The 18,904-nt window shown below is 36.1% G+C and overlaps 1 protein-coding gene across 1 annotated transcript in view; it reads left to right on the forward strand.

Moving 5' to 3' along the window:
* The window catches only part of LOC126176568 (dynein beta chain, ciliary), a 790,269-nt gene that overhangs the window by 296,124 nt on the left and 475,241 nt on the right, over positions 1 to 18,904 (forward strand). The window contains exons 27-29 of the mRNA XM_049923728.1: positions 3,866 to 3,895; positions 7,782 to 7,878; positions 17,656 to 17,804. Coding sequence (XP_049779685.1) covers positions 3,866 to 3,895; positions 7,782 to 7,878; positions 17,656 to 17,804 — 276 coding nt within the window. The remainder of the gene's footprint in view (positions 1 to 3,865; positions 3,896 to 7,781; positions 7,879 to 17,655; positions 17,805 to 18,904) is intronic.

Raw genomic sequence — 18,904 nt, forward strand, 5'->3', positions numbered from 1 at the left:
CACAGGGAGGCCTGCCCTGAGTAAAAAAAAAATTCAAAGTGGCGATCTGCAGTCGTGGTAAATCTCAAATACAGCTTCTACATCTACATCTATACTCTGCAAACCACTGTGAGATGCATGGCATAGGGTATGTCCCAATACACCAGCTACTAGGGTTTCTTCCTGTTCCATTCACTTATGGAGTGTGGGAAGAATGATTGTTTGAATGCCTCTGTGCATGCAGTAATTATTCTAATCTTATCCTCATGATCCCTATACAAGCAATACGTATGGGGTTGTAGTATAGTCCTAGGGTAATCATTTAAAGCTGATTCTTGAAACTTTGTTAATAGACTTTCTCAGGTTAGTTTCTGTCTATCTTCAAGAGTCTTGCAGTTCAGTTCCTTCAGTATCTCTGTGACACACTGCCACAGATTAAACAAACATGTGACCATGCATGCTGCCCTTCTCTATATACGTTCAATATCCCCTGTTGGTCCTATACGATTTGGGTCCCACCCACTTGAGCAGTATTCTAGAACTTATTGCACATGTGATTTGTAAGCGATCTCCTTTGTAGACTGATTGCACTTTTCCAGCATTCTACCAAGAAGCCAAAGTCGACCACCTGCTTTACTCATGACTGAACCTATGAGATAATTCCATTTCATATCCTGATGAAGCATTACACCCAGGTATTTGTATGAGTTGGCCAAATCCAGCAGTGACTGTCTGATACTATAGTCATAGGATACTACTTTTTTTCATTTTGTGAAGTGCAAGATTTTACATTTCTGAAAATCGAAAGCGAGTTGCCAATCTCTGCACTATTTTGAAATCTTATTAAGATCTGACTGAATATTTATGTCACTTCTTTCAGACAGTACCTCATCATAGATAATTACATCATCTGCAAAAAGCCTGATATTACTATGCCATTGTATGTAAGGTCATTAATACACAACATGAACAGCAAGTGTCCCAACACTCTTTCCTGGGCACACCTGAAGTTACTTCTACGTCTGACAATTACTCTCCATCCAAGACAACATGTTACATCCTCCATACAAAAAAGTCCTCAATCGAGTCACAAATTTCACTTAATACCTCATATGATCATACTTTTGACTATAAGTGTAAATGTGTTACTGAGTCAAATGATTTTTGGAAATTGGGAAATACAGCATCTCCCTGATTGCCTTGATCCAAAGCTTTCAGTATCTCCTGTGTGAAAAGGGTGAGTTGGGTTTCACATGATCGATGTTTTTGAAATCCATGCTGGTTGACATTGAGGAGAGCATTCTGTTCAGATACCTCATTATGTTTGAGCTCAGAATACGTTCTAAGATTCTACAACAAATTTATGTCAAGCATATTAGATGGAAGTTTTGTGAATCAATTTTGTTACCCTTCTCATAGACAGGTGTGACGTGTGTCTTTTCCCAAGAACTGGGCACAGTTTTTTATTCAAGGGATCCATCATAGATTAAAGTCAGAAGAGGTGCTAACTCATCCACAAATTCAGTATAAAATCTGACACAGAATCCTTCTGGCTCTGGAGCTTTGTTCAATTTTAATGATTTTTAACTGTTTCTCAACACAACTAACACTAGTACTTATTTCATTGATCTTGTTAGCAGTATGAGGATTAAATTGGGGCAGTTCTCTCCTTGGTTTTCCATTGTAAAAGAACATTTGAAAATGGAATAAAGCATTTTAGCTTTTGCTTTGCTACCCACAATTGCAGTTCCTGTCTTATTCACTAGGGACTGGACGCTAACTTTGGAGTCACTAACAACCTTTGCATATGACCACAATTTTTTTGGGTTCTGTGAAAGATCATTTGACAGTATTCTGTGATGGTAGTCATTGATGGAATCAGCCAAATGCATTTCATTCAGTATTTCTTTATCTATCGCCCTACACTTTGTTTTCCACCTATTATGCAGTAATCTCTGTTTCCTTAGAAGATTCTTTACAGTGGCTGTATACTATGGAGGTTCCCTCCCATTGTGAACTGTTCTACTGGGTACATACCTGTCCAGTGCACTGTCAACTATTCTTTTAAAATTGAGCCATAGTTCCTCTACATGATCCTGCCCTGTGCTGAACATTTCAATTCCTCACTGAAATATGACACTACTGATTTTTTTGTCTAATTTACTGAACATATAATATCTTTCTGCTTGTTTTAGTTGTCCTTCATACTTTGGTAATCATTGTTGTCACAACTGTGTCCATGGTCACTGATACTGGTTTCGATGTGGACATCCTCAAAGAGGTCAGGTCTATTTGTTGTCATTAGATCCAATATATTTCTATCATGAGTGGGGTTCCTAACAGTATGTTCTAGGTAGCTTTCAGAGAAGGCATTTAGTAAAGTTTCACAGGCTATCTTATTACACCCACTGTTAACAAAACTAATTTTCCCAGTTAATTGTTGGATGATTAAAGTCTCTGCTGATGGTTACAGTATGATTGGGGAACTTACATACAAGTGGATGGAGGTTTTCTTTAAATTTTTCTGTTACATCAAAGATGAGTCAGGAGGGCAATAGAAGGACCCAACTATCATTTAATTCCCTCCCCTGATACTGAGTCTTGCCCAAACAATGCCATATGGAGCTTATTTCTACCCCAGTGGATTTGAGTTTCATGTCTTCTGTGACAAATAGACCATCTGCATTTCCCGTTTTCCTATCCTTTCAGTATAGACTTAAATTTTCCCCAAAAGTCTCACAGCTATCAATTTCTTGTTTCAACCAGCTTTCTGTACCTAGTATTATAAGAGTTTCACTTCATTTCATGAGTGCTTCAAACTCCCACTTTTTTGTGAATGCTTTGGCAGTTTACCATTAGGATTTTAATACTTTCATCTGTGGGAGGCATTTGTTTCAATCCTACATTGATACTTTTGGTTTTTCCACAGCTATTTTTATCTGAATGGGATGGGGAGTCACCTGATATAAGAAAAACCTTATGTTCACTCCACACACAGTCAGTTACCTGAGTAACAGCCTCTCATGTATAGTACACACCTGGCCCATTTAGGGGGCCCCTACTGCCCCATGGCACAAGTCCAGAAAGTCACAGACTAGCTTGTCATGGAAGTCTCAAAGTGTCTGGTTCAGTCCTTGCACTTGACTCAGAACCAAAGGACCATGATCAGTTCTGGCGACAGTGTTAGAAATTGTGAGCTTTATTTGGTTATAGTCCTGCTCTGACTTATAACGTAACAGTTGCTGTCTTGCTTAATTCATTTTATGATTTTTTTTCCAGTTATATTTATTCTGAATGACACTATTTTATGTGGTTACAATGAAAATTAGCATATCATATTTCCCCACTGTAGTTTATAATTCACTTTTGTTTCTAAGACAGTATACCCCGGAATTTTGTTCTATATCTCTGAATTTATTTCTGTGGCTTGACCAAAAATTACATCATTTACCGTTTAGTTGCCACCGTAATGTTGTTGTTCCTTTAGGCTTACTTCATTAAGCCGTCTGACAAAGACCTTGACCTTTCGCATTGCCTCAAAACAGATCATATTTACAAAAACTGACTATAATTGGTCTTGTAAGTAATGGCATTAGTGTTCTAATTATTTCCCCTGGGAATCAAGGATTGAAAACTGAAGATGGAATTTTTCATCTCATAAATTCAGCAAATAGATTTTCATTTCTTTGCATTCCTTCCCAATGTATCATTTTTTCCCAAAATTAATGTGTGTGATGTTTAATGTATGTTCCTTTACTAGTATGCAAAGAAACATGCTTTTATAGACAAGAAAATATAATAGAAATGATATAGTGACTTCTTCTCTGTCCTTTGCTATGCAATTCTGACTGGGCGATTTCGTGTGTGTGTGCACTTGATGATGCAGAGCTTAGCTGCATTGCCACCTGAAGTCACTGTAAGTACTACTCTGCTCAAAAAAGTTGTTACACCTGATTTTTTTAAAAAAAGAAACACGCCAACAATGTCCACCATTTGCTTGCTGAAATTTCCAAATGTGGGATGTTTGTGATACACTAAACCATTAATAATAGTTTCCCTTTCTTATGACAGTTCTGTCCAGTACCCAAAATAAATTTATTTCTAACCAGGATAGTTTTAAAATGCTTATTGGTTTAATTAAATCTATTTTGTCACATCTGATGATGAGTCATGTTAATGAAATAAATTAAATATTAGTACAATAGGTACAACTTAAAAATAAACTTATTAAAGCACATGGCTATATTAAAAGTATTTACTTGTGTTACAAACATAGTTACACCATTACAGTAATTGGCATGTCATTTATTGTCCAAGTGAATTACATTCATTTATGGTTTTCTAAGTTATGTTATTAATTCTTATTCATGCCATTATTATTTGTGGTGAGAAATAATGCAGGTTCATATGTACAATACTCCTTGTGCATGGTTTTTGCATGCATGAATTTGTATACAAATGTACACACCAAAGACATCATCATTTTCATGAATATGTATGTGCAAAAACAAGGGTGGTTTGATAAGCCTGGTAAATTTCCATGAAAGAATGGAACACTGCTTTTTGTCTCACTTTCTTGGTTAGTAAGCTTGATTCTTTCAAGGGCCGTATAAAGAATTTCAACAATGTACAGTATGCAGTTCATTGTTGATGCTATCTGAATTAATCAGTGTGCTGACTTCAATTGAAAATGTAGAAAACTGTGTTTTGTGCTGTTACTAAACATTCTCATTTGAAGGATTGGATTGCTGCACAAATCAGAATAGAAATAGATGAAGTTCACATAGACTCTGCACCACCACTGAAGACCAATTTCTTTTGGACTAACGAATTTAAATGTGGTTGGACAGGCACCGAAGGCAAAGTGTGCTCTGGTTGTTCAGTTGAGGTCACCATGAAGGAAGCCATTGACATAATCCATGATATAGTAATGGAGGAGAGTCAAATAAAAATTTGTGAGATTGCAGAGACTATATGCATCTCAGTTGAGTGAATGCGTAATATTCTACTTGGAGAACTGGCTTTAAAGAAGGTGGGTGCTGCGACTTTTCACAGTCGACCAAAAGCGTATCCGGAAAATATTTCAGTACAATGTCTGGCGAATTTAATTACAATTTGCAAGACTTTTGCACCAATTTGTGACTGTTGATGAAACCCAGGCCCATCATTACTCACCATAGTCTAAACAGCAGCCAAAACAGTGGACAAAGGCTCATGAAAGTGCACTGAAGAACACAAAGAACATTTTGTTCTATGGTAAGGTGAAGGCCACTGTCTTTTGGTATTCTTAATAAATAATCTTCTTAGATTACTTGGAAAAAGGCAGAACCACAACCGGACCCTATTACACTTCACTGTTGGATCATTTGAAACTTGCATTGTCTGGAAAAAGTCGAAAGTTGGTATGTATAAAAGTGTTCCTTCACCGGGATAATGCACCATCCCATACATCAGTGATAACAGTGGTGAAAGTACATGAATTGGGCTTTGCATTGGTTCTTCATCTTCCCTATACACCAGACGTAGCCCCAAGTGAGTTCTTCCTGTTCCCTTACTTGAAACTTTGGTTTGCTGGGAAAAAATGTTCATCAAATGTGGGAGTGATAGCTACAGTCATTGAGTATTTTGCACAGTTTGACAGAACCTGCTTTTGTGATGGGATGAAAATGCTGGTGGATCACTGGTCCAAGTGTATATCCCACAATGGAGACACTGTTGAGATGTAAGGTGACTTGTTTACGAAACCATGATTTTTTCTTGCCTTTTTACCAGACTTATTGAACCATCCTTGAAAGAAAATCATGTTTATTTTATTAGAACTCTGAAGCAACCAAGTCTTATTTATAGTAGAACTTGTTTCATTGATATCTAGAAAAATGCACACATTACCTAAAAGTAAATGACAGGAATAGTATGATTTGAAGTGATATAACTAAGTTTTAAGCTGACGACATCTTCCTCATATTATCTAATGATCCATATAGTGGCCTCTGAATGCAGTCATGGCTGACAGACTATGCTTTGTGGATTATTGCTGTGAATATTTTAGACTTTTTAGAAGTATATAAGAGTGAGCAGAGATATAAGACTCAGAAGATAGGTATGTGGTGGACCCAGGTTTTTGAGAAGGGGGCTGGAGATCCTTCTGGATTTCTGGAAAGGGATCACTGTGTTAGGGCTTGTAGAGAACATGTGTGGCAGCTGCTTATGGGCTGCAGAGATTATCTGGCAGAGGTTCTCCACACGCTGTCAGACACATCCATCTGCAAGCTTCTCTTCTGTTTCATGACTATCAGGGTACCCTTTTCATATTTTTGTCAGAATTAAGTAATGGATAGCATTTCGTTTTATGAAAAATTAAGCAACAGATTTGATATTGATGGATTCACTATGATATACGGTGCGATATGGCATTTAAGACAGGAAAAAGAAAAGAGGCCATTGCAGTAACACTTGTTGAAAGAGGGATATGAACCATCTAAATACACAGTAGATGATTATCTCTGCCACTCACTAGAAAAACATTGTGTACAGGGAGCCAAAGAGGAATGGTCCATACCTGAAGAAGTGACAAAAGTGCTCATTCAGACCAAAAATTTGTATGTAGACAGAATTTCTGTTCTGAATAGTTTCTCACTTTTCCTTCTAATCTCATTGCTTCATGCATCTATGCTCTGAATATTGTTGCGTTCAGGGAACTGTGCCTTAGAATTTCTGCTTATTATTGCTTTTTGTAATTGTATGACTGTGAGGAATCACAAGTGCATCGGGTTAGTATTTCATTGTACAAGTGAATTTTAAAAATGCCACAAGAATTTCAGTAATGCAGTGTATGAAAACATGATGTATGCTTGTACCTTCTGCAGTTGTAATTGTCTTGTATCTGTTAAAAGAGTAGCATTGGTGCTTGTGACATTCCAGATCATCAAATTTCTTAGAGCACATTTTTGTGTAATTTTTGTTTTTGTTTTTATTATTATTTTTATTTAATATGTTGTGTGAAGAGTTTTACAATAACACACCAAAACAGCAACACCATATTAACATCATTCAGCAGAGTCATACAGCTAGTTCAGGATGACTTTCTTCACATCTCGATCCCAAGAAATTTGTGTATGGTCAACATTATGTCTTGAAGGCTTATAGTGATTTTATCTACAATGCAAGCAGCGTCTCCACAGTGAATACAGTGCCGTGTGACTTGAATAATGTCACTGGCTACATGTCAGTTGAAATGTTATTCTGTCTGCTCATGAAACCACTTTTATATGGGATAGAATCAATAGTACATGTAATAGCAAACAAATAGTACTATTATACCTTTGTATGTGAAGGTGTCTGTTGGTTGGTAGCATGCAGGAAATTTTGAACTTTTAGTGTTAGTACGTGTACCTGTTAAAAACTCATTCTTATTAGCAGTATAAATACTTAATAATGGATCTCAGCTTCACACAAACAGTTATTTTATCTAGTTCTGTGAAAGATAAATAAAGGAGGGAAGCTGTAATGAAATTCAGTTGCACAAAAACCCAAGAATGATCTAAACTCAAGTGATTGCTAACTCTGTCAAAATTTCTGTTGGTAATAAGTAAGAGCTTCTTGTCTCTTTGAACATAGTTCAGTTGTGCCACAGTTTTTATTTTATCTAAAAATTTATTTAGAATAATGTGTAATAGCCCTAAAAACTTTATGATGATTGCCTATATAAAATTTTCAACTTATAGAAAAAACATCTGTGTAAGGAAAGTTACAGATTCCGTCCTCAGAATTTTTATTTGAAAATTGTTTTTATTTATTCAAAGGTACGTTTTGTGATGGATGAAAGCACCACCCTATCTGACCTCCTCGCTCTTAATCTTCATGAATGTGAGGAAGAAGTGAAGAACATTGTGGACAAAGGTATTATTCTTAGTCAAATGAACTACATTTATAATTACATGCAGTTGATTTGGAACATCTTTAAATGTAGCAAACAATGAGAGAACCAATTGCCCTCATCAACACATGTAACAGTATAAAGGAAAAATTTTGTCTGTAGTTTCAAAAGATTTGCAAAGGCACTGATGTGCTTGGTTGCATTTAAGCCACTGGCAGTCATCTTGAGCATCTTTTGTAATAGTCAGAAACTCTTAGTCACAAAAACTTTATCCGAAACCATTAGCATGTAGTAGGGATAGCAAATAAAAAATGAAATACCTCTGTGACATGTATGGAACATCAGCAACAATGATAATGTATGTTTTAAAGCATTACCTGTGTCAGCTATATATGCAGTCTTGCAGAATGTGTAGATAGGAATACTGTTATGAGGCAATATTGTGAACTGGTCAAAGATGATGGAATGTAACTGAATGCTTACCAATCTTTCAAGCTGCTTATCTTGAAGACAGTCAGTTTTTATGGCATAAATGCAGATAAAGAGGTATGTGGGCCTATGTTTTATGGGAATTGATGTATGCTTTTGACTAAGATGTCAGTAATGCCTTTGAAGAGTGTGGTTTGCTCTAATATATTTTCTGTAAGTATCCATAATTAACCAGTAAGAAATTATTATCACTGTCCATGCACAAAAAGATGTTTTCATTTGGCTGCTGTATTTCATGTAAACTTATGTTTCCACTCCCAGAATATACATTTCATAATTTTGTACCACCATACTTCAGACATTACAGTAAATACATTCTTATATCTCAACTGTTTTGTATCAGTGATTTCTGTTGTCAAACAGTCGCTCGCCTCATCAAAAACAATCTGAGTTTATTTCTTTGCTTGAAATGTTGTTTTCTTATGTCCTAATTACATTCCATTGTTCAAGGATTTGATTAATTATTTGGTAGTGGACTACTTTAACAAGGCCTCTGTTTTTACTTCACTATTATATAAATACAGTTTTCCTTCATAGCAGTTCTTAATTATATTGTTTCTGCATCATGAGCAGTAATGTAATACACATTCCACTAACTGTTGTTAAAAAAAAATGTATCTCATCTGCCACTTCACTCTCAGTTTGGGAAATTTCTTGTGAAATGTGAATGGTGTTAATTACTATTGCAATAAGAAAATGCTGTACAGTAAAATGCCGCTTTTATGCTTTTCTAGGAACTTTAAAAAATTGTGTAAAATGTGGGAAATAAGTGTGGAACCTGTAAAAGGACCGTATAGGATCTCTGCCTTGCATTTTTATACTTTATGTGAGATATGTACGTAATAGGCATCAAAATGCAGGTCAGGGACTTATTTCATATCTAATAAAGGTTTATTATCTTGTAAAAGCTGTTAATGTAACTGGAACTGCTAACAGTCTGGGAAGTAAAAACATTTAACTTCATACATCATAATTAATGTTTTTGAGAAGCCTACAACTATCATTCATTATGTAAATAATTCCATATTTTTTTCATGTTTATCTCTACGTGTTTCGAAAATTTATTCTCCATGTAGCAGAGATGCTGAGTCACAGATAGGCATAGCAAAAAGACTGTCAAACAAGTAAGGTTTCAGACAAAAAGAACTTAATTGGAATTGGACAACATACAAATGCAACTCACACACACATGGCCACAGTCATTGTCAGGTTCAAGTATATGTATTTAGTATGGCGTTGGTTATGTTTTAGGCGTCTCTCGCATCATGGTCATATTTTTGAGTTTATAAGGTACTGTTCTTCCTCCATTGTGTAAAAAATCGGACACATACAAACTGTCACTCATATTGTTTGTTTGTTAAATATCACAAAAGTTACCTATGTAAATATCTGCACTTGACAATGACAATAAATTCTCTAAATGTGTCTTACTAAACGTTAAAAAATGTGTAACTGGTGCTATGTTTAAGTCAAAAACATTTTAGCAACTAAAAGTGAGCAAAGGTGTCAACTAGTCATACAAATGGCCACATTACAGAGTGTGATGATCACAACAGTCATGAAGGTGCGCATTTGTAGCAGTGAATATTTGGACATGGTCCTGATTGGTCATGATACCTTTATTTGAATAAACTTAAACTCTCCCATCAGCGACTGTGCCAAGTCGAGCTTGGCAGCAGCAGGAGATAAAGCTAAGGGAATTAAAATAAATCACAAATTGTTCCTACATTTACTGATTCATGTATGCTGGGTAGAACGTACTAGTGCCAAGAAACTTAACCACGTAATGTTACCATGTAATGCTTGTAAATGCTATTTGATGGCCGACAACACCAGCGTGATGATAGCATCATTTTATGACAATTACATTTTTTCATAACGAGTAATTTGTTAGAAAATTTTAAATATGTTGGCTCAAAATCAGGTGTGAGTTAACACTATGAATATAGGAAATTTGATGGGAGCAATAAAAAACGTTATAAATGGCAGGAAAATGTTAATTCTGGAATGTAAAAGCAGGGTTATACTGTATTTATGTTGTCACAATGTCAACACTATTAATACTGTAACATTATTGTTCTACAAACTTCAATGTTATTGCTCTCTGAAGCCTTCTTTTTTAACATTATTGTTGTATATGAAAGAAAAGAAGTAAGTTTTGAGTTTAAAATCCCATCAAAAACAAGGTGACTGCAGTTGAGGTACAGATTGAGGAAGGAAATTGACCTTGGCTTTTCAAAGGAACTGCCATAGAATACCACAGTGTTTTTATATGCATGGCCATCCTCCACAGCCATCTTATTGGTCTTTTTTTTTTCTTTCTCTCTTAAGCAATCTGCAGATTAGCTGAGTTTTTCACCAGATTTGTTTTGCTTGATTAGTAAAGCATAATCAGTGTTGAATTTGCATATATAATAAAGTCCTTACATTTTGAGTCCTATGTAAGCAAAACTGTTTTCATCTCTAAAGTGACCAAGACATAAAAATATATTTTGTATGTTAAATGTTTACAAACTCAGCACTAATGATTTACTATTAAAGCTAAACGTATGTTGTGAAAAACTTTCCTAATGTGCAGAATGCTTGAAACAGAAAAAAAAAACAAAGGAAAATAGGTTTCATGTAAAATGACAAAACATGCACACTGAAGTCACCTCAAGTTCAAAGCTAGAACATACTTAGGTCACTGGGAATAAGGAAAAGTAGGTTCACAATACCTATAACAGTAGACAATCCACGTGAATGTAACTGGCAATCTTTAGGATTCTGTTGTTCCATGGTAATGTATATTCCTTATATGATACAATATGTGTCGACAGTTGTTTCTTCGAGGTGAGTGTTAAAGCTCACCAAGTCTTTGGTGTGATTGGTGTGTTGTGATAATAAGTATAATTCTCATTGTAGGCCATGTTCTTTCTAAGAAAATTGAGCACATTGTCTCTCAGAACATATGTTATTTTTAACTGGTTATTAAGTCACTAAGGTAGAGTGAAAGCTGTAAGAAAACATTCCCCAGTGTGCAAATTTTATAAAGCAATATCTGACTGGGAAAAATTTTAGAATGTTGAAGGATGTGATAGAAAGAAAAATAAATTACTGCCAAATGCACTACTATGCCATATTCATCTATAATGAATTTGTTACCGTTCACCCCCTCCTTCGTCTTGACTTCTGATGAAACTGCTAGGTGTCTAGAAATTATCAAAGTATTAAAACTGCACTAACACAATTCTGCCAAGAGAAAGTAGTCTGTGTGTACCTTGTTAGCTTGAAAACTGTGTTGATTAAAAAAACTGGAAGTATGTGCTAGTTGTGTTCGCAAACTTCCTCAAATGATAGGGGCCAGATTCTTAATGTTCTACAGTAATTTGTTTAGGATATGTCTCATAGCTTACTAACATCCAGCCAGGCATATACAGGAAGTGTATTGTGTAGCATTTCCCTGACTTTCATGAAAGAAGTTGTTTAATATTTTTCCAGTTGTGTATGATGGGCCATATATACTCATTTAACATCTGAAGGAAGAAGGATTCAGTGTCCTGTTGATGATGAGATGATTCAGAATAGAGCACAAGTCCAGATTTGGGAAATATCGGGAAGGAAATGACTTTTTTAAGGAACCATCCTAGAATTTGTCTTAACAATTTAGAGAAGTTACAGGAAACCTAAATCTGGTTAACTGGATGGCATTTATGGTGGCATGTAGCACAGAGTCCAATCACATCTACAAAGGGCGTTCAAAAAATTTTGCACAGTCGTCTCTATTTTTTTTATTTTTTTCAGGAGGAGAACAAAATTTTTTGTGAACGTACTTGGAACCTTTAGCTATACATTGAACCTATTCAATGTACCCTCCATCAGCTGTTACACATCTGGCCCAACGTTCTTTCCATGATGTAAATGCACTTTGGTAAAATTCTGGGGACTGACTTTTACACCATCGCTTGACACATTAAATAAGATCTTTCTCACTATCAAATATTTTACCGCACAGGTGGGCCTTTAGATGACCAAAGAAGTAAAAATCGTCACACATCTGTCATTTTGGATGATTTGATCAATGGTCTCCTTATTCACATCACTCACTCGTCGATGGTCTACCACATCGTGGATTATCCAGTAGAGAGAAATCACCTTCTTTAAACCTCTGCAACCACCACTGGAAACTGATGTGATTCACTGTGTCCTCCTCATAAACAGGGAGCAACTTCCTGTGAATCGATGTGGCAGAGTCATAGCCGGTCTTGAAGAGGAACTCCATCAATGACCATTGTCGCAACCTGACATCTACTTCGTGGTCCATTATGGCTCACCTGTAAATAAAAGAAAATACTTTTATATACCAACTTATAGCTAAATGTTCCAAGCATGTTCACAAAACATTGCATTCTCCTCCTGCAAAAAATAAAAAAATTAGAGATGACTGTGCAAAACTTTTCGAACGGCCTTTGTACATACATACTCCGCAAGCCACCACACTGCGCAAAATGGGGGGCAGCTTGTACTAGTAATTCCCTTTCCTGTCCCACTTCCAAATGGAGCAAGGAAAAAATGATTGTCTATATACCTCCATAAGAGTCCTAATTTTTCTTATCTTATTTTTGCTGTCCTCACGTAAAATGTACGTTGGTGACAGTAGTATTGTTTTGCTGTCAGCCGCAAATGCCGATTCTGTAAATTTTTCCCAATAGTATTTAACAAAATGAATGTCACCTTTCCTCCAGGGATTCCCATATGAGTTCACAAAACATTTCCCTAATACTCGCATATAGGTTGAACCAGTGAGTAATTAATCTAGCAGCACACCTCTGAATTGCTTCAATTTCTTCTAATCTGACCTGGTAGGGTCAAGCAGTATTCAAGAATGGGTTGCATTAGTGTTCTATATGTGATTTCATTTATAGATGAGTTACACTTCCTTAGAATCCTCCCATTAAATTGAAGCCCTTTCCCTACTATTTACCTTACTTACTTGCTCCGTTTCATGTAGCTTTGCAACATAATAGCTAGATATTTAATTAATGTAACTGTGTCAGTCAGCACACCACTTGTACTGTGTTTGAACACCTACTGCCATCATTCCACACTACACAGTCACTTTTGAATAATTGTGTTCGTACTCTGCCATCATCTTAGTACCACGTTCGGATCAGTGTTGGCAGCGAAGGCTGTTTATAAAACCACAAACTTAGAAAAAATACCTCATTAGGCAAGATGTTTGAAAAATGTTGACAGTCTTTGTGCCAACTCAGCAGGAATTCTTCAAATTCGATTCTGTGCCAACAATATGTAAGTGTAAGTTCTTTTATGTAATGAGGCTCTGGTGGGCAATTATAAGAAGGGTAAAAGAATGGATCCACAAAATTATGGGCCAATATCCCTAACTTTGGTTTGCTGCAGAAACCTTGAACATGTTCTCAGTTCAAATATAATAAACTTTCTTGAAACTGAGGAGCTAACGTCTACGAATCAGCATGATTTTAGACAGCATTGCTTATGAAAAACTCAGCTTGCTCTTTTCTCACATGATCTACTGTGAATTATGAATGAAGAGCAATAGGCTAATTCCATATTTCTAGATTTCTGGAAAGCATGTGACACAGTGCCCCATTGCAGGCTGTGAATGAAGGTAAAAGTATAAGGAGTAAGTCACAGATACGAGAGTGGCTCAAAGACTTCTTAAGTAATACAACCCAGTACAGTTTCCTCAACGGGGAGTGTTCATCACAGATAAGGGTATCGTCAGGAGTGCCCCATAGGATCGCTGTTGTTCTACTGTGTATGAACGATTTTGTGGAGAGGGTGGGCAGCAGTCTGCAGTTGTTTACTGATGATGCTGTGGTGTGTAGTAAGACATTGAAGTTGAGTGACTGTAGGAGATACAAGATGACTTAGACAAAATTTCAAGTTGGTGTGATGAATGGCAGCTAGATCTAAATGTGGAGAAATGTAAGTTAATGGAGATGGGTGGGAAGAACAAACCTATAATGCCGGATCCTGCTTGACACAGTAAAGTCGTTTAAATATCTGGGCATAATGCTGCAGAGCAATAAGAAATGGAATGAACATGTGAGAGCTGTGGTAAAGAAGGTGAATGGTCAACATCGGGTTATTGGGAGAATTTTAGGAAAGTGTGGTTCACATGTAAAGGAGACAGCATCTAGGACACTGGTGCGACCTATTTTTGAGTACTACTTGAGTGTTTGGGATCAATTCCAGGATTGTAGGAAGACATCAAAGCAGTTCAGAGGTGGGCTGTTAAATTTGTTACCAGTAGGTTCGAACAACGTGTAAGTGTTATTGAGATGATTTGGGAACTCAAATGGGAATTGCTGGAAGGAAGGAAACGCTATTTTCAAGGAACACTACTGACAAAATTTAGAGGTTTTGTATTTGAAGCTGACTGCTGAATAATTCTGCTGCCACAAACATACACTGCCTGTAAGGACCGCAAAGATTAGATACAAGAAATTAGGACTCATTCGGAGGCATACAGGTAGTCATTTTTCTCTCAATCTATTTGTAAGTGGAACAGAGGAGAGAATTACTAGTAATGGTACATGGCACCCTCCACCATGCACCATACTGTGGCTTGCAAAGTATCTATTTAGTTGTAGGTGTAGATGTAAAAATTTACATGTTTGTGGAGTGCTGTATATACTGCATTCTTCATGAATCTGCTTTCATATATAGCCTGACACAATGACTTTTGGATGGCATACATGAATATATTCTAAACCAACTTCACATTTTCCTCAGCGTGTGACATCAGTGCATATGTCTATCACTCATCCTATGGCCATAAACTTAGCATAACATTTCCATAAGCTTAGTATAACTTTAACTGATTCTTTCTGGATGTATCACTCTAAAGGTTTTGATAAAAAATTATGGAAAAAACTGATTGGGGCTTCATTGACAAAAAATGTTTACTGGATATATCTCAACATGGGTTTAGACACAACAAATCTACACAAACAGCTACTAGAACTTTTGTGTACAAAACAACCCACTTCAGCCATATTTATAGATCCATCTCACTATGGTGAGCATCAATGGGTCATAAAATATTGCTAATAAAAACTGAACATTATTGATATCAGAAGACTGGCAATCAAAATTGCATTGTTTCTTAGAAATTCCTTATAGAAGGTCAGTGTGATATACACAGACTAACAATTCTGTTCAGTAACTGAAATTATATCTGAAAGTAAAACAACCACACATAATGTGCTTCAGGGCTTAGTACTGGGACCTCTGCTACTCTTTCAGTGTGTCAATGATTTTAGCCTGAATGTAGATGCTGAACCATTACACTTGTAGATGACATGGCTGTACTCCCAAAGCGGATAATCGTGGAGCAGTACAGAAAGCCTTAAGCTTGGCTACTGGACAACCTGTAAACAATAGACAAATGGTAACAACAAAAAGAATGTACCACACAAAACACAGACCCATCTCAACAATTGTAATTGTTAATAAGCATCCAATTGAAACTAACTCTGTGACTAAAGGATAACTTGAAATGGAATAAACACATTAATCAAGTAAATGCTAAAATAAGTTTTGACTATTCTTTGAGTGTGTTTCAAGAATGTACTTGTCAGAAAACACTCAAAAGTGTATACTATGATCACATACAGACTCACATGATATAGAGCAAGACATTACGGGGTAATTCTCCAGCTGCCCTCAGCACTGTAGAATTGCAAAGAGAGCCATGAGGATCATTAATGGAAGCAAAATTAGAGACTCTTTCAAATCAAACAGTGGAAAATTCAGGATGGGATATGACAATACTATGAAAAGGATAGTTGCTACTCACCACATAGCAGAGATGCTGAGTCGCAGATAGGCACAACAGAAAGACTGTCAGAAAGTAAGCTTTCGGCCATGAAGGCCTTCATTGGAAATAGACAAAACACACACATACTTACACAAACACAGCTCACACATGCATGAACACAGTGTCTGGCTGCTGAAGCCAGACTCAGTTGTATATTTCTGATGAAGGCCTTGTGGGCCGAAAGCTTACTTTCTGAGAGTCTTTTCAGTGTGCCTATCTGCGATTCAGCATCTCCGCTATATGGTGAGCAGCAACTATCCTTTTCCTAATGTTGTCAGGTTCATTAAAATCTATTGTCATAAGGACAGAGATCCTAACATTGCCTCACATATATATTCTCATGAGAAAAAAAAAGTTCCGACTGAATGCAGACTAAAGAAAAACAGTGAATTTAATAAACATTACAAAAGAATGAACTCCAGCCTACATTTGTTACAAGCTAATACACAACTTTGTCAAAAGGAAGCATTCCACATGGGCCTTCAGCGATTTAGTAAGCTCTGTATATGTATAAAGTCTACAGAAGATAATACATAATTTTTATCTCACATAGACCTGTTGTAATGTGGTTAAACCTATACTCACTTCAGAACGGTCACAGATCTGGCCATGTTACTCATATTGACAATGGGGAAAACTGTGAACTGAGACATTATTAAATTTTTCTTTATGGTGTACATATACACAAAAATTTAGAAAGATTATACTAACTTAAGATGAACCATAGAATTGTTTTAATGGTATGCTAGTTTCTACACACCCAATTTGTTTGCTCAGAAAGCTCAGAATTTGAGAAAAATTTCTTTTCTTAGTACTATTGAATGTACAGTGAGTTGATATTTCAATGCAAATGATTATATATTTATTTAATGTACTGTAGTTTATAATGGTTACTTGCATCTGTCATTCTCAGACTTTGTTCTGCAATTGCTACACCATCATCTGATAAATATTAAATTATAATGAGGAATTTAATGGAAGCAGTAAGCAGACTACTTTTTAGCTGGTATGGGAAATGCTCATATTCTTCTCCTCATTTTTTAAGTGTGAAAATGTTCCGAATGATTTAGTATGATACATTTATATTTGGCATCAGCAAAATGAAATTGGTGTTTTCATTAACTGAATTATATTTTTATAGTGGTTTATAATGAGTGTTATGGTAGTCATATATTTTTTGTAATAGGATAACTAATGCAGTTTTCATAATAGTAATGTAATTTATTACTTCACTGAAGTGTTCTCTTACATGATTCTTCTCTTTGCTCTAGTACTAACAAAGATTCAGTGCACTATAATACACAAAAAGAAGAAAATTTTGCTTCTTTCAAATTTTCTGAGAACCATGTGAAATTCAGACCAGAGTCTTAGTTCAGTAAATGATTCTCTGGGTATTTTTGAGTATTGTGTATAAAGAAGCTCATTTTTACAGCATGATAATAATATTAGTATTACTCAACTTTAGCTGTCAAAGAGATGTCAATGGAGAAGGTTCTACGTGATCTTCACACAACATGGTCAAAGATGGAATTTGATCAAGAGACACATTCACGTACCGGATGTACATTGTTGAAAGCCAGTGAAGAGCTCATTGAAACACTCGAGGACAATCAGGTACAGTATAATAATTTTTGTTGCAGTATATTTGTGAAGCTTTCACTTTTCTTTGTGTTAGCACTTCATGTGGAGATATACATAAAACATGACAGTAAACATAAAACACAGACAAATGATTGCTGGAGTGTATAAGAAATGCAGACATATGCTCCTAAATGCACATAAACTAAAATAGCACTTTCACAGTGAAGTGTGGTGCCCCATTCATAGTGTAAGTATTTAGTTATTACTGTGTGTCACATGTCTGGATAGAAATGCACTGTCTGGTTGTCATAGAGTGAGAGGATGGCACTCCTTTTGTGATTGTAATGGCTGTTACACAACACACTAAATTATTTCAAAAATCTGGAAGACAAGACACAAATGCAAAATTAAAATTAACACGTGTCCATGTGTATGGATTTGCAATGCCCTTTGCTTTAAAATAGGCTTATATGAAGGATCTTTCATCAAAATGTGTTTGTACATCTTTATTTTACGAGTCAGAGACATGTTGTAACATTTGAATTTAGAAATAATTAGGCAAAAAAAAGTATGCTGATTTCCTATCTGAAAGGAGTGTGGTTACTTTTGACTTTTGGATAGCCTAACAGTATCTCCAACATACACATACCGAAAACCACAATAAATTAGAATTTAAATAAACAACCACGTACAAAACACATAAAAGATTTTAATATAACTTTTGAAAAAGTGTGAGAACCTCATTTAATAACATAAAACACTGTATCAGGAATGCAGGTTCATTTCAATACTGTTAACAGAACCAATTTGATCTCATAGAAGGAGAAATCAGAAAATGGAACAAAATGCATCTGCACATATATTTCTCCCAGAACACTCATATCATGTTCCATTAAGTTTCGGGTGTGCAGCCACAAGAAATCTCCTTCTTCTTCTAATATTTCGGCTGTATAATGTTCAGCCATCTTCAGAGTGAGCCGCAAGACTGCCGCTCCAGTGCTCGCTTCGTCCCTTTATACTCGTGTACCGCGCGACTGCGCATGCGGCCACAGATGCAAATGTGCCAGAGACGTTGGTCGGCGGCAGAGATGTGCATAATGTGCGAGTTGTATCTATGACTCCGCAGTTGATCT

Source organism: Schistocerca cancellata, chromosome 3 (genome assembly GCF_023864275.1).
Source record: "Schistocerca cancellata isolate TAMUIC-IGC-003103 chromosome 3, iqSchCanc2.1, whole genome shotgun sequence".
Lineage (NCBI taxonomy): Eukaryota > Metazoa > Arthropoda > Insecta > Orthoptera > Acrididae > Schistocerca > Schistocerca cancellata.